This window comes from Haemaphysalis longicornis, unplaced genomic scaffold (genome assembly GCF_048455015.1).
Source record: "Haemaphysalis longicornis isolate Haplotype H1 unplaced genomic scaffold, Haemaphysalis longicornis Haplotype H1 scaffold_6, whole genome shotgun sequence".
NCBI lineage: Eukaryota > Metazoa > Arthropoda > Arachnida > Ixodida > Ixodidae > Haemaphysalis > Haemaphysalis longicornis.
This window is the reverse complement of record NW_027526407.1, coordinates 64347674-64362572: the sequence shown is the minus strand read 5'-3', so window position 1 is coordinate 64362572 and position 14899 is coordinate 64347674. Positions and strand designations below refer to the sequence as shown.

Genomic DNA, 14899 nt, shown 5'->3' with positions numbered 1-14899 from the left:
GCAACTCGCGCGACGGTCAAACCAGGAGGGCTACCGCTTACTGGAAAACGTCTGGTAACGCTGGCGTAAAGGGCCTCTGCAGACGTTCTGTTCGATTGTGAGATGTGTGCGGCATCATATCAGTCTTCTGCCCCTTCGATCAACTCGGCCTAGTTGAATTCTGGTGATACCCTCGTGCATCTAGGCCTGGGGGATGTGCGGTGCTGCTGGATGAAAGCAAGTGAAAGTGCACAATGGTTGTATCAGTGTACAGGCGAATGACGCGCATGATAGACGTCGACCCCGATGTGAATTTCGTAAAGACAGTGGATCGGCTGTGACTTGTGGTGACGTGAAAGTGATGAGGTGACGTGACTCATACGAGACCACCGGCTGCACTGCAAGGGCTATTTGCGCTACCTGTCTTCGTGGTAGTCCCGTCAATGAAGACTTATAATGAGCAAGTATAGAGGAAAAGGAACCATCCAGGAAATGATATTAGCACGCTGTGCGCTAAGAAGCAGTTTTGTGGGTGGCAGTTCGAATCTTTTGCGGTTGCTTGTCAACGTCCAAATCTGAATTACCCTCCTCATAAACGAGCTCTCATAAAAGCGAGAGCTCTTGATCAAGGCTGATTGTCTTTATGATTGACTGTTACCACAATTTCGGTTTAATCAGCTGGTTGAAGATGTCCCAACCACAAAGGATGTAGCTGAGCCACAATCCGGCAACGACCAACAGCCCGTCTCCGAAAATGACTCCGTCGTAAGTGATTGATTTCCACGTCGACGATCCATCAATTATTGGCGCCACCTACCCTCAAGAACATTCTACTTTCGGTATCTCCATGGAGGCAATGCCCCGAGACAATTTTGCAATAAGCTCCCTCAGTAATGAGCCGGGACCTGGAACAGCCCTTGCGTAATACGTTTCGCCATTCACTCGTCGTCCGAAGGACGTCAGCACGCCTTCGTCTACTCCCAGAAGCTCTGAACAACGGCGTCAGTAGTGTCACGGTGCCTTAGAAACAACGCGCTCCCATGTGAGCAACCAGCGGAAGATTGAATTTCCCTTGCAGTATGTCACCGTTCTTGCGGGAATCAAAAAGTAGGCACCGTCGATTCATGCTTCCAAGTTGAGTTTTGCTGGTGGACAACATTTTGAAACTATGGTACAGAGCGTGTACTATCAACCCTGCGTTCTCTTCTTCCTCCAAAATCAAGCAGCGCGCTTTAGTTTATTGCGTGGAATGCATTCAAAGCCGTGCTGTGGACAGCGTAGTATTCCCAAGGATGAACGGTGGAGGACGATGCGGTGTTCCTTTTCTGGGACTCGAACTCCGAGTGCAGCGATCATGGGTTGGTACCTTCAGCAGTGTTTCTTTAGCTTTCGTGATGGTAAGCTCCACTTCGTCTCCGGATAAATTTAATGGAAAAGTTATTCTCTAGTCGATTTGTGCTAAAGTAAGTGTCAAGCTAATCGTGAAAATACGCTAGCGCGTTCACCATATATGTTGACACGTTCGCCTCATCAACGATGCTTCAATACATGACCTTGACAGCACTATTTGAACACGTCCTTGTCAGCCCTGTAGTGTGGGGTGAATCATCGCTGTGTTCACAGTAAAATGAAGCAGATGTCGGCAATGCGACGGTAACCGAAACTTGCTTTGGAAGAGTGAGTTGTTTGATTAGTTCAGTCAGTAAATTTTGAACGCTGTATCCTTTGCCTGTGCCTTTATTGAAGGTGTTCATGCTTCCGCCGTCCGGAGTGGCTGTCCAAACTTCCGCAAAGAAGACATCCTGACAGCAAAACGACGAGGAGGCCTCTTCGTGTACAGCAGGTAAGGACGAGTGAAGTGTCAAGGCCCGTTTCTATGGCGTTCCTTCCGATTTAATATGTCTACGTGTCAGCAGCGGGTGAAGGTTTAGGGCTGTAGCGAATGGCTGAAACTGTTTGTTCGGCAGGTGACTTCTTGTGTTGCACGTCCATTACAAATAGCGTCGACAACTTGTTTTCGTCAGTCATTCATTCTTCCCCACCCACCCGAAAGCTCGAGTTGTTTAATTGTTATAACGCCACTTGCTTTGCACAGAACTGCTGCATACGCCTGCTACGCACGTCTGTTAGGATAGTATGCAGTAAAGACTTCCTGTAAGTGCAAGTGTTGTAAAAATACCACTTCCCATGCAATAGCGCTAGCATTTCCTTTCGAAATCAGGCTTGACAGTGAACTTTGTATGATAACAGTTTATAGCGTAAGATACACTTGCAAGGCGGAAACAAGTTGGTGCAAATCAAATTTAGGCACGTGGACTAAAAAATGGAGAGGCGCTTCCAGCGGACCAATACAGAGTGCAAGACCAGTAGAGCATGAAACAGCACCATTAAACGTTTACATAATTCGGATCCGGATAACCTTTCGGACGATGTCTTAGTTTACAAGACAAATCAGCATACAGAGCTTTTTAAGACAAGTACCCCCTCTGTCAAATTTTTGTGGGCCAATCCTAAGCGTTCTCGAAACGACAAAGAATTCAAATATTCCGCTTTGCCTTTAAGTGTGACAAAAATATTTTAAGGCAGTAAGAACGAAAGGTGTTTTCTCTAGTTTTCCTGCATAAAACGCTTCAGCCTCGCTCAGAACGTAAGCTTGCACATTGAAATTTTTGCAGCCTGCGCGTTTCCGGCTTGGCCCATAAAATTTTGACAAAGGCTGTACATCCAAAGCAACAAATGGAACAACATGTTTGTAGAAGTAGCACTTAGCTGTGGCTGCGGCTTTTGCTTCGTGCATCTTTAAGCTCTTCGAGGTGCGCGACGAATTAGCATAATGACTTTGATATGTGAAAGGCTTTCGAAAAATACGATACCAATGTCAGTGTTGTGAAGATTATGATGTACGCGTTTACCCCACCCGCACTAAAACCCGACCGGCGAGACGGGGGTATCAGCATACGGGAAGCCTCGCATAAGTTGTTTTTGAGCACCCTTTTCGCCTGTTCGTTTAAAACGAACTCCTTAGACGGCAACATTCTCTTTCTTACGTGTAAAATGTAATTTTGGTGCATATCAGGTAACTAACAGTCTGTCAGAACTTTTTTTTCGGGTGTAGTAAAATTTGTTGCACACGGCCAGAACCACAGCAGTCATTGTCGACCGAAAAGCTTCGTGTCTTGTTTTGGCACCACTCAGACTCATTCGTACTTCATCGTCTTACACGCGTCTCATTTTCTTTCCCGGTTGAGGTGTGTTCAGAGTATCATTATTAAAGTCATTCACATCTTTTATTTTGTGGGTGTGGGTGTTCGGTGTTCGTCTGTCATGTCGTTGCTTCCAGTTGAGGTGGTCTACGTGCCAGCATCGACGTATTTTGTATTTGTGCTTTGTCTTTTCCTATTGCATCATTGATTCTGCGTAGACAGAGGTGCAGATATCTGCCCCTGTAGAACATCCCCGGTCTAGAATGCCGACATTCAGATTTACTTCGGGCCTCTGGTCCTACACTTCCACGTCTTCGCGTGTAACGAACAAAAGGTCAGCCGCCCGTGACAAGACTCGCTCTGCCTATTTCCTTATGAAGATAGAACACGCAATGCCTTACTACCATAACAGCGAGACAACACATGCCCATCACCTTGTATTCTTGCACTTTTCCACTAGGGATTCGAACAAAATGATCACGTTGCCTCGACTCACAGGCTGTGACCGCTCGGCGTAAGCAAAACTCGGTGGAAGTGGTTTGTACATTTTTCTTTCCCGCCTCGCAGACCAATCCTTAACGTATGTTTACCGTACGACCACCTAATTCCGTCGGGTGCGGGTTACCCTGGAGGTGCTGTCGAAGAAGTTAATCAAGCCGTGCGAAGGCAGGGTGCAATGGACGCGAAGCTGCTCCAAAACAGGCCCAAAACAACCGTCGCTAAAGCCGACGAAAAGCCGTACCGCCGACGCCGCTTCCGGCACGCAGGCACTTCCGCGCGGGGAACACTGGGTAAATTCATCGCGCCATCTACAGTGTGCTCCGTGAGTGAAACCCTCCGCCTTCCCCCAGCCTATCTTCCACCGCCACCTCTACCGCGTTATGAGTTTTTTGCCCAGGATGCCACAAAAGAACCGTTGGCTGCTGGAGCTAGAAAGCTTTGCTTTAAAACATGAAACGGGAATGCGTGTATCTGTTTATACGCGAGAAACATGCACAGTGCACACAAAACCTGCCTTTTGGTTTTGGATTAAATTTAGGAGAGCAGTCGAGGTGCGACTGAGGATCTCCAGGAATCCTGTTGTTTCAAAACTTGGGCGCAAGTGATGAAGGGAATATTCGATCAAATTGCGGCAGCTTTAGTGGCTGGGCATTGATATCTTACGACACACCTTACGACACGGTGTGTCTTACGACACGGTGTGCCTTACGACACACCTGAACTGTTGCTTTCTGGTCTTGGAAGGCATTCAAAGGCGGCAGAGCGAAGAGACTTCGAGACGCACGTACGTCGGGGCAGATTTCTTAACGATCCTGACTGCACCTAATCCCGGTAAAAAGAATAACCCTATTTTTGCTTTCCCGTCTTTTGAAACTGCCGGCACAACTTTCTGTGTTGCACACGGCACTCAATACGGCGCCCACGTAAAAAAGTATCCTGTTTATACGCGTGCAGCCCAGCCATGCGTGACTACGCCGGCACACAGGAGCGAGCAGACGTGGGCTTTTGCAGCCGGCGTCATTATGGTGCGGAAGAGACCAATCGCCAGGGGTACTCGGTGTTCGCGTCGACCAAGCCGGGCTTGACCATGGAGCACCTCTGGCGCGGAGCTCACGTGGCAGGCGACTGCGGCAGGAAGGCCGACTCCCCTCCGCTTTGGTTCGACGCGCAGAAGTTCAACAGGGCGAAAGAGATCTTCAGGGAACACATATTCAGGTGAGTGTGGCTGTCTTAATCATTTAGGAATCAGTTGTATTAGCTAGGTAGTACAGAATTGGGAGTACTTCCAATTTTTAAGTATCTGTAAAGGTGGCCGACCGACCGACCAACAGACCATTCAACAACAAAAAAAAAACTGCAGCAGGGTTTGTAGTTGGGAAAGTTGGTACATCATTGAATGAAACAGCGTGAGACGCTGTCCCTTTGTCCCGTGTGTCGCGCTGTTTCATTAAATGATGTACCAACTTCCCAACTACATACCCTGCTGCAGTTTCTTTCTCGTACATCGGGCGCTGTTTTTTTCACTGTGTTTTGTTTTCAACGCATCAATATGTGCATCAATCTAATAGTTTAAAAACAGCGCCTGTGTCGTCTTTTCTGCTCCTGGTCCTGTGTGTGGCGCTGTTTCGTTAAAAACAAAAAGGCTGTCTCACTTGGAAGGCTGAAATATGAAGAGATTGATTGACAGTCTTTACTGCGATAGTGGCAAGTAGCCTCGTAAGCGGAAAGTGAATAGAGTTGCAATGTGGAAAATTGGATATGAGTTGAGAAAAAGTCATGTTGAGTTTTTGTGTACTCTGCTTAAGTTCTGAAAATGAAACCGACAGGAGGTCAATATAACTGTTGAGCAAGAGAACTTCCAAAGAGTGCGGAGTGAGAACTCCCTACATCAAGAAATTAGGCACTTTTCTCTACAATATGGTTTGTGATACATGAACGACTACTCCTTCTTCAGTTTGTCCTCTAGAAGAACTCTTTAAGTGAAATTTGAAAAGGCATTTCTTTCTTGACGTAGAGGCTGAATAAGGAGATTTCGAAAAAAATATTGCATCCCTAAGAAAGTGAAAGGAGGGTTGGGGTGCTTCGGGATCTTCCTTTTTATGTTTTGGCCCAATGACAGCATTCGTCTACATTTTCTAGTGAAAGTTATTGATACAAAAGAATCCAGAAGTATGACTAATCAGCCCTGGAAGGGCAAGATCTTGAAATTGGTGACAATGCGGTTTTTACACTGGCTCGCAAATATCACTGAGGCTATTTTACATGTCATCTGTGTCTTTGCTTCGACAGGCTACCTATACAATTTTCACAGAACAATTTCAGAAGTTTCAAGACTGCTGCCATAAAGGGTCTGGCCTGTGCACAAACCCCTGAGTTGCTTCCCCGAAATATTGCAGGAAAATGTTTTGTCCTCTTTCGAAAGAAATTCTAGCGCAATTTTAATACTGTCTCAAAAATATTTTTATGACAGTTATCACGTTTTAAATGTACCTTTACAACCTAAGACACACCAGAACGCCGGTACGGATATGGCTGTTCATTAGAGTCTCGTGTAAATCTTTTTCGTACGCATCATATTGGAGCCTATGTGCAGCTTTCACGCGCATGGCAGTCCTTTCATCAGTGATTACTCTGTAGTTACTTAGCGAAATGTAATCTCTTCTCACGCAGCTAATATTTGGGGTGAAAACTTGCTTCGTGCACAGTTTCAAGTCTTGAACGTTGCGTGACTAAGCTCCAGAGCCATGCAAACGTTTCCATAGAAGTGCATGGGGAGTAAGATTTTACAGTGAGTTAAACAAACAATATTGAGAATACTGGAAAGTTCTTTTAGTGCTTTCATGTTGACGTTGAAGTATTGCTTTTGCTAAATGTCCCTTTCCTGAAGTGGTTTTGCTAGGTTCGTGAGAGGTCGGTATTTTGAGCGAGAAAGCTGGGTATATGGTGAAAAGTCACGAAAGAAATCAAACCCCCTTATTCCGAGAAAGATGGTTAAAATGCGAAGCCTTCTCCCATGCACCTGACTCAAAAAAGTCAAAGTCCAAAATCTAAACTGGTTCGACCGTGTCGGAGACTAGTGGCGCCATCGGTTAGACGTCGGCTTCCCAACGCGAGACACCCAGGTTCGATTCCGAACACGGGGAGCGTTTTTTTCTTGAGGCGCCTGGTGTTCATTTCTTTGATTTTTTTTATTCGCCAGCCCTGACGCTGTACTTATCCGACGAGCACGAGCGGCACGCGACCAACGCAACACATACAACACTACATAGACGGTATTCCAGGCACACCAAAATGCTCATACTGCGGCCAATACCCCAGAAATGAACACAACCTCTGGACGTGTCCAAACATGCAAGCCACCCTGAAATTTCCCTTCAAGCCAATGACTCCCACGAAGCGCCCTTATAGCTTGGAGGCATGGCTGACAACCCCTAAGGAGCTTGAAGAGCGCTATTGGACCACGGTACTGAACCGCATTAAAATCCGCCAGGACTAGACAAACCCCACTAGCCCTACCACGAAACGAAGCAGTCCTTTCGACACAGGCTCCAAAATAGCTTCTCTATCGATCTATCCATCTATCTGCCTTGATTAATTTGATTAATTGATTGTTGGGTTTAACGCGCCGACGCAACGCAAGCGATGAGGCGCGCCGTAGTGGAGGGCTCCGGGTTAATTGTGACCACCAGGGGATCTTTAACGTGCGCCGAAATCTCGTACACACGGGCGTTTTCGCTTTCCGCCTCCATCAGAAAAGCGGCCACCGCGGCCGGGAATCGAGCCCGCGACCTCGTGCTCAGCAGCGCAACGCCTTAGCCACTGAACCACCGCGGCGGGTATCTATCTATCTATCTATCTATCTATCTATCTATCTATCTATCTATCTATCTATCTATCTATCTATCTATCTATCTATCTATCTCTTTCTCTCTCTCTCTCTCTCTCTCTCTCTCTCTCTCTCTCTCTCTGATGTTCTTTTGTGGAAACCCATTGTGTAAGTTGGCTTTCCTGCAGTGCGTTTTGTTTGCGGGACAAGAGCCATCGTCGAGGCATACAAAGTTTCGCTTTAAATGTCCTCAATCGGGTTCAGCATCCCCCCATGTTGTGGTCGGATTTTCTGTTGTCTTAGCCGGGAATTTAAAAAGGAAGCGTGCGACAATTACTGCATGACTCGACTTAACCCAACCAGTATTAACCCTTGCGAAAACTTCTGCGACAGGGGTGCGTTCAATTTGGGCTTAGGCACGTACAAATGCCATTGCCAGCTTTGTACGTTCCTGCTCATGTTACCGAGTTTACCGCGCGTCCACACAAAGCAATGCTTAGCTCCAAACAATCGCCCACATTATGGAAAAAATTTTCACAGGGCTTGGGGTGGAGCACTTTTCACGAAGAAAACCTATACGGATCAAACATAAGTCATAGTAATCTGTGTTTTCAGGTTCGGAGCAAGCAATAAAGCTCGTGCAAGATAGGCTAGAACAGTGCATGCAAGAAGTATAAATAACTAAAAATTGCCTCTCAAAGCGCATGCAAAACTTAAGACACAGCATACACATATTTTGAAGTTTAAGTCCAGAAACAAATGTCATTGGTAGGTAAAAGATGCGTTCGAAATAAAGTTGTACGTGTGTTTTCCTGTAACCTACGAAGCATTGTCTAAATGCACTCACAACAGCTGGCTGCTGCAAGCAACGTTACTAGTTTATTCTAGTAGTGTTGGCTGTAAGTACCATGCAAGATGGCGATTTTAATTAGCGAGGAATGGGCTACGGATTGCTCAGCGACCAGATCTAGTAAGCAAGCTTCACATCGATATCAGTACACCCACCCGCCGCGTCGGCTCAGTGGCTAAGGCGTTGTGCTGCTGAGCACGAGGTCACGGGTTCGATTCCCGGCCGTGATGGCTGCTTTTCAGATGGAGGCGAAAAACGAAAACGTTCGTGTGTCCATATTTCGGCGCACGTTAGGAATACCCACGTGGTCAATATAAATCCGGAGCTCTGCCCTACGGCGCGCCTCATTGCTTAGGTGTAACTTCGGCACGTTAAATCTTAAAATTTTGAATTTTTAAATATTTGTAGAGCCGTTAAGAAGGAGGAAAAACACATTTTATTGAGACAACAAATATGTGTAGAATTTTAATGGTTGAAGCCGTTTCTTCTAAAGAAGCGCTCATATAAATGTTTTGCTGCCGTGACGAAAGATCGCCAGGGGATGCCTGTAATGCCACACTGCGGCGTTTTAGTGAATCCACAACTTAGCCAATTGACTTGGCAGGATTTCAGAAATGATGATGTTAAAGTCTTTTATTACAACGGGGAGGACCGAAGGTCGCTGGGGGGGGGGGGGGGGGGGCGGTGTAAGAGGGGGAATAGAGAAGGAGGCAGATGCCCACTAAATCACGCTCGCCACGCCTCTGGCAACGCTGAACTGGGCTAAGCTCACTAGGGGTTGAGGTTGTTCAAAGATGTCCCTGTGCAAGAATTCTATATGTGAATTTTGAAGAACACTGTGGTTCACTGCATGAAGATCAAAAGCGGAGCAGTGCAGAAAAAGATGTTTCATGTTTGGTTCACGCACAGTGTGACAAAAGGTACTTATGCAGGGGGCAGCGGTGTCAATGTCCTTCTTCGGGTCATCAAGTTTCTGCCATTTTTTTAAAGTACCACTCTAATCTAATTGGATACGATGGCAGGCACGCCAGAAGTCACCAGGCAAAGTGCCAATCGACAAGTCGGCTCACAAAACATAGGGGGTTAACATCGAAACATGAACGTCCTGCGCTTGTGTATTCTGCGATGGCATGTGGCCTGCAGCACATGCCACTACAAATTCGCTCCTCCCAACCAGCCGAAAAACCTTTCTAAAGTACTGTTCACCTGTACTGTTTTTCTCCCGCAGCTTCTTCTTCGCCCACCTAGTCGGCCTTGCCATGGTCGTGACGAAACCGTCCCTCCTGGAACCCCTCACCAATACGGGGCGGTCTTCGAACCTTCCCTCCCTATACCGGCGCTACCTCAGCACCCTGCGTCACGTCAAGTGTTGGTACGAGGGCGACATCTGGAGCCCGGGGGGCGCAGCAGCGGCCAGCATCGGCAAGGTGCGCCAGATGCACAGGGCCGTCAGTGACCAGCTGAGCAGCCGGCGGTGCCCCGTCACGGGCGCCACCTACCTGTCGCAGCTGGACATGGCCGTGACGCAGTTCGCCTTCATCGGACTCGTCGTGCTCTACCCTCGCCAGCTGGGACTGTTCCTAACCGATAGCGATCTTGAATGCGTGCTCCACTTCTGGAGGTGCGTGGGCTACAAGTTGGGCATGGCCGACTCGTACAACCTATGCTCCGGCACCTACCAGGAAACTTTTCGCGTGTGCCACGAGATGCAGGAAGAACTGATCAAGCCGGGACTCGTCAACGCGTCCAAGGAAGGGGCAGCCATGAGCAGAGACATCATCGGCGCCGTCAGGGTGCTGGTCATATTCCTCAGCTACGAAGGCATGATGGCCTACTGGGCCAGGCACATCGGGCTTGAATTCAACACCACGCTGAGCTTGTACGACTGGTGGAGCTACTGCCTTATATGGCTGACCTTCAACCTGCTGTTGCGCTACCGCGCTTGTAGGAACATCTTCAACTGGCTGCTACGGGTGGCCATTCGCCGTGGTACGAAATGGGGAAGCTACCTGCAGAAGCAGCTGGAGGCGCGCGAGGCTGGAGCTAAGGGAATGCACCTTAGTTACGCCTACAGGTACCAGTGATGTGGATGGCTACAATCCTGCGAGAAAACGCAAAAAATATTTGGGAGATGTGGTGTCTACATCGATTCCTCCGACTTTAGCACAAGTGTGGGTACACGCACTGAAATCTGCCTCCTTTCCCGTGGAGAACTATGTGGGTACTGTGCCGGCGGTTGTATAATTAGTCTTGAGCCGCGCTTTTCTGATGGAGGCGAAAAGCACAAACGTTAGATTTCGGCCCACGTTAGAGACCCCCGGGTGGTCAAAATTATTTCGGAGCCCTCGACTACGGCGCGCCTCATCGCCTGCGTTGCGTCGGCTAATCAAGTGTGTCTTCAGCTGTGAACGTTTTACTGACACAGCACTCCGTAGAGGAGTCGGAAGTGTTCGACTTGTGTCTTTCGTGGAACAAAGTCTCCTCCGCCTCTGGACATGCTTAATACGAGGAATTCTTCACACCCGACTGTTGACGATTAGCCGCTGCGCCTGTGGTTGGGTGGATCTGTGTCGCACGTGTTTTGAAGTTACGTTTTTGTCACTGGTACTACCAGCAGCGATGTGTTATAGTTTGTTGCAAGTATTGAAAGCATCTACTATGAATCGAATAATACTTAACCACAATGTTACGTTATGCACATGTTCGCTGGCATATTCAGTGCAGGCTATAGTACTATGTCTGTGATAGTTTGTATATTATACTAAAGCTTTATTCTTTATGTGGATTGCACTGCTGTTTTGGCGTTCATTCACCGAAATTGACAAGATGCATGATATACACCTTCATCAACACAATGCGCTATTACAGTCTATAACCTTCTTACAAAAAGAAATAGAGCAGTATTGTGGTCAATGGGATCTGAAGCATTGAATTCGTTTTTGACTCTGAGCGGCAGCTTAAGTTTTTGGCACATTTGCTTCTATGCTGTGACAATTCCCAAGACAGCGTCTTATGCAGCACAGCTGTGCCTTGCTTAGCACGACAACTTGACCTGTGGAAAGCTGTGATTGATTTTCATAAGAGGGCTGATATGCGTAATAGTACGTCCTGTCATTAAGCAGACATTAAAGCCCCAAGATGCTTAGCTCAATTTCTCGGCGCATGAGCATTTGTACAGGTGCTGCAAAACTTAGAGAACGATAGCGGCGGCCGGACCGGGCAAAACTGCATGGCAGGGCGATCTATGAATAGAAGCGCCGCAGACAAGAGTGCGTGGGCGCATCCCGCAGGCCCATCTCGATGTTCTGACGCTCGCCTTATCAACGGCTCAAGTGAACCCGCGCTGCTGCCATCCCTGCTCGCCCCGAGCGTTTCCAAAGCTTTATGCCCAAATCTGCTTGCCCGCGTTCGGCCGAAAACTAATCTTCATTGTCGGGGGACTTCTGTTTAGTTGGGAACGTCACCAGTTTGTCCACATCCGTGCCGAAGTTCGGGATTCTCTTAGCGGTAAGTTTGTTGTGCCATGAGGGTCAAACGCTCGTGAATGATCCATCAGGTGCGACCGTAACCACTCAAGAAAACGCGTGAAAATGAACAAAAACCAACAGTTCATGCATGCATTTGCTGCATTGCTTCTATTGCTGCAGTGGGCGCTCGAGTATATTGAGGAGGTGAACCAATTGGACAGCAGTTACTACAAACAAATCCGCTTTATTATACAAACTTCACTGGATTATATTGGAAATGAAGGGTATCCCCGCTTGACACAGAAGCGATTGGTCATATTGTAGCGACTGGTTTCGTCCAATACGCTATCGTAGGATGGTGGTTCCGGCGATGACGTACTCGAACTCTTGAAGCTCTAGGCAGGCGTGTTTCATTGACTGGCGATGACATTTGCTTACATATCAAGGCATACGATTCAAAATATTACGCTATTTATATTGAAACAGGACGGTACCCAAAGACACTTTGCGAAACATGTCTGACCAAGCGAGGGTAGGACGCATGTCCTAACATTGCCTAGGACGCATGTCGGTCTGCCCTCGGCTGCTAGTCTCTGACCCTCGCCTCCCCCCCAAAAAACAGAAACACGTTTTTTTAGAAAGTCTCCCCCTTTTAAGGAGACGTCACAACAGAGTGAAGAGGGGGTAACAATTATCCACACTAGGCCACTGATTGGCCACCACAACCAATCGTAGGTTTGTGCACAAAAGTAATGGGACATAACCCTTTCACGCACATGAAGGAATTCTAAAGGTTCATCAAGGCACGCCAACGAACAAATAAAAAAATCATGACTTAACTGAGATTCCCGAAGCGCTGAATATCAGATCAGGCCGCTCGTCTAAGCCCCACTCGTACAATGCAGGCCGATAATCACGCTCGCACAGATTCCTTTCTCCTTTCTTTATTTTTGCTGCGAAGCAGTATATGTCTACAGAAATCCGACAGAAATCCGACGTCGGCATTTTCACCCAATGGGCGGGCATATACCCCTTACTAAACGTTTGCCAATACACCCCTTCGGGTTTGGGGCACTCTACGGGTATGTAAAAATGTGCGGGTACTAGAACTGACGAAATGCAAAATCCCTGGGTGAACGTTGGCGAACACACACCTGCGGGTATGTGCGTCGCAGCCAATAGGCTGCGCCATTTTGCTGTTACAGACGGCGGCTTTTTCGGCTGCGCTATTTCAGTTAAATGGGCCGTTTGATGCTGTCGCACAAAAACAAACTGCGTCGGTATCCTACGCGACCTATCACCTTGAGCTCATTGCCGACAGCATTTCTGAACGTTAGCTCCCAAAGTGAAAACTTCAGCACTGTTGGTACCGAACAGCCAGGCACTACACAAGGCAAAATTTTACGCACTTCAAAAATTGTGTGCGTGCGCCTTAGATTGAGGCTCATTGCCAGCCAAAAAGACATAGACACAAAAGACACATGCAGAGCAAAGACACGAATACTGTGCTGTGTGTATCTATCTTGAAAACAGGCGCGGAAAGTCGTTGACTAAGAAGAGAAATACACAGTACGACGCGCTATTTCTCTTCTTAGTCAACGTCTTTCCGCGCCTGTTTTCAAGGTGAATCAACACCAACTCGCCAAACTTGCCATTCTGTGTATCTATTTTGCTGGAGTCTGTCTTTTTTCCGCGCAGTTGTGCTCACACTGCGGAGTACCAAATTGCCCCGACTGCTACTCTAAGTGTGTCGTTGACACCCGGCATTGCCATTCAAAAGTCCCATTACAAACCTCTCATCTCCCAGTGTTCTCGCTATTTGGATATTCGCCAGCTGACCCTGATCTATGGTCTCTTGCTTAATTTCTTCCATAATGCCTTAAATGGGAACTTTCATACATGATAGTGAAGTTGCGGATAATCAGCCTAGATACTGTCCTGGTCCTCTTCACCTCCAGTTTTGTACCACTTTACATCTGCAAATTATACAAGCAGATCTTGGGCTCCATAGTCGTGTACCATGCTTTCAATGTTCATAACTGTTTGTAAGGCCTCCAACGCTCGAGTATACCCAAGCCACACTACCACGTGCAAAGCCGCATATACAGGTACCTTCAGAGGTAACAAGGACATGGACTAGAAAATATGAGCTGGCATTTCCAGAGCGCGGCTTTCGAACGCTGTTACAAGTTTTGGGGGAGGTCTTCTCGTCTACCACGCTTTCAATGTTCATAACCGTTTGTAAGGCCTCCAACGCTCGAGTATACCCAAACCACACTACCACGTGCACAGCCGCATATACAGGTACCTTCAGAGGTAACAAGGACATGGACTAAGGAATATAAGCTGGCATTTGCACAGCGCGGCTTTCGAACGCTGTTACAAGTTTGGGGGACGGTCTTCCGATTCGAAAAAAAAAAACAGATTAAGAGTAACACACCAATCGCCGATCATGCTCTATTTACGGCGCCCAACCTAGGTGTCGGAAAAGGCATCCCGGTATAAAAGACCTTGTTTTAAACACCTTTGGCAGCACCAGTACGGGCATGTCATCTATGCTGTATTGATACAAGCCATTCTTTATTTACGATAAGAAAATGATGCACCATGCTTAAGAAGCAGCGCTGTAACGAAGCAACTTAACTTTACAGGGGTGCAGTATAACACCAAATGTGCCATTACTGGTTACAAGCTTCTGCTTTATCAATTGGTGATCATGTTAATTTCATTTTCTAAATATCAAACGCAATGCCAAAGGATGGAGAACGCTAAAATGTTCTGAGCAAGGAAATAAAGAAGCAAGAAAACACGTTTTTTTTTTCAAAGAACAAACTTTTAATGGGATGCACAGACATTGGTGAACAATCAAGTGGGCATACGCGACAGCAACAAAAATGTGATTGCTGCAAAACTAAACTACCCCGTTGTATCAGTCCTGTGTACGGCCTTCACCGCTCGTTCGTATTCTGAAACACTTGCCGTGATGTGACGAGTACTAAGTCGGACAAACGCTAATACCTCAAAAACCTTTTGCTTCGTCAAAAAAAAACATTGCGACGCATTTCAATTCTTG

General features: G+C 47.2%; 1 protein-coding gene across 5 annotated transcripts in view; it reads left to right on the top strand.

The window, feature by feature from the left end:
* Positions 1-14875, top strand: part of LOC144142837 (uncharacterized) — a 28078-nt gene extending 13203 nt beyond the window's left edge. For 4 of the 5 annotated variants that reach the window (XM_077674624.1, XM_077674625.1, XM_077674627.1 and 1 more), the window contains exons 2-4: positions 1726-1822; positions 4638-4898; positions 9588-14875. In XM_077674624.1, coding sequence (XP_077530750.1) covers positions 4645-4898; positions 9588-10443 — 1110 coding nt within the window. In that variant the 5' untranslated portion in view covers positions 1726-1822; positions 4638-4644 and the 3' untranslated portion in view covers positions 10444-14875. Of the gene's footprint in view, positions 1-1312; positions 1338-1725; positions 1823-4637; positions 4899-9587 lie in introns of those variants that run through there. The other variant, XM_077674623.1, reaches the window with a different exon arrangement.
* The last annotated feature ends 24 nt before the right edge of the window (positions 14876-14899 follow it).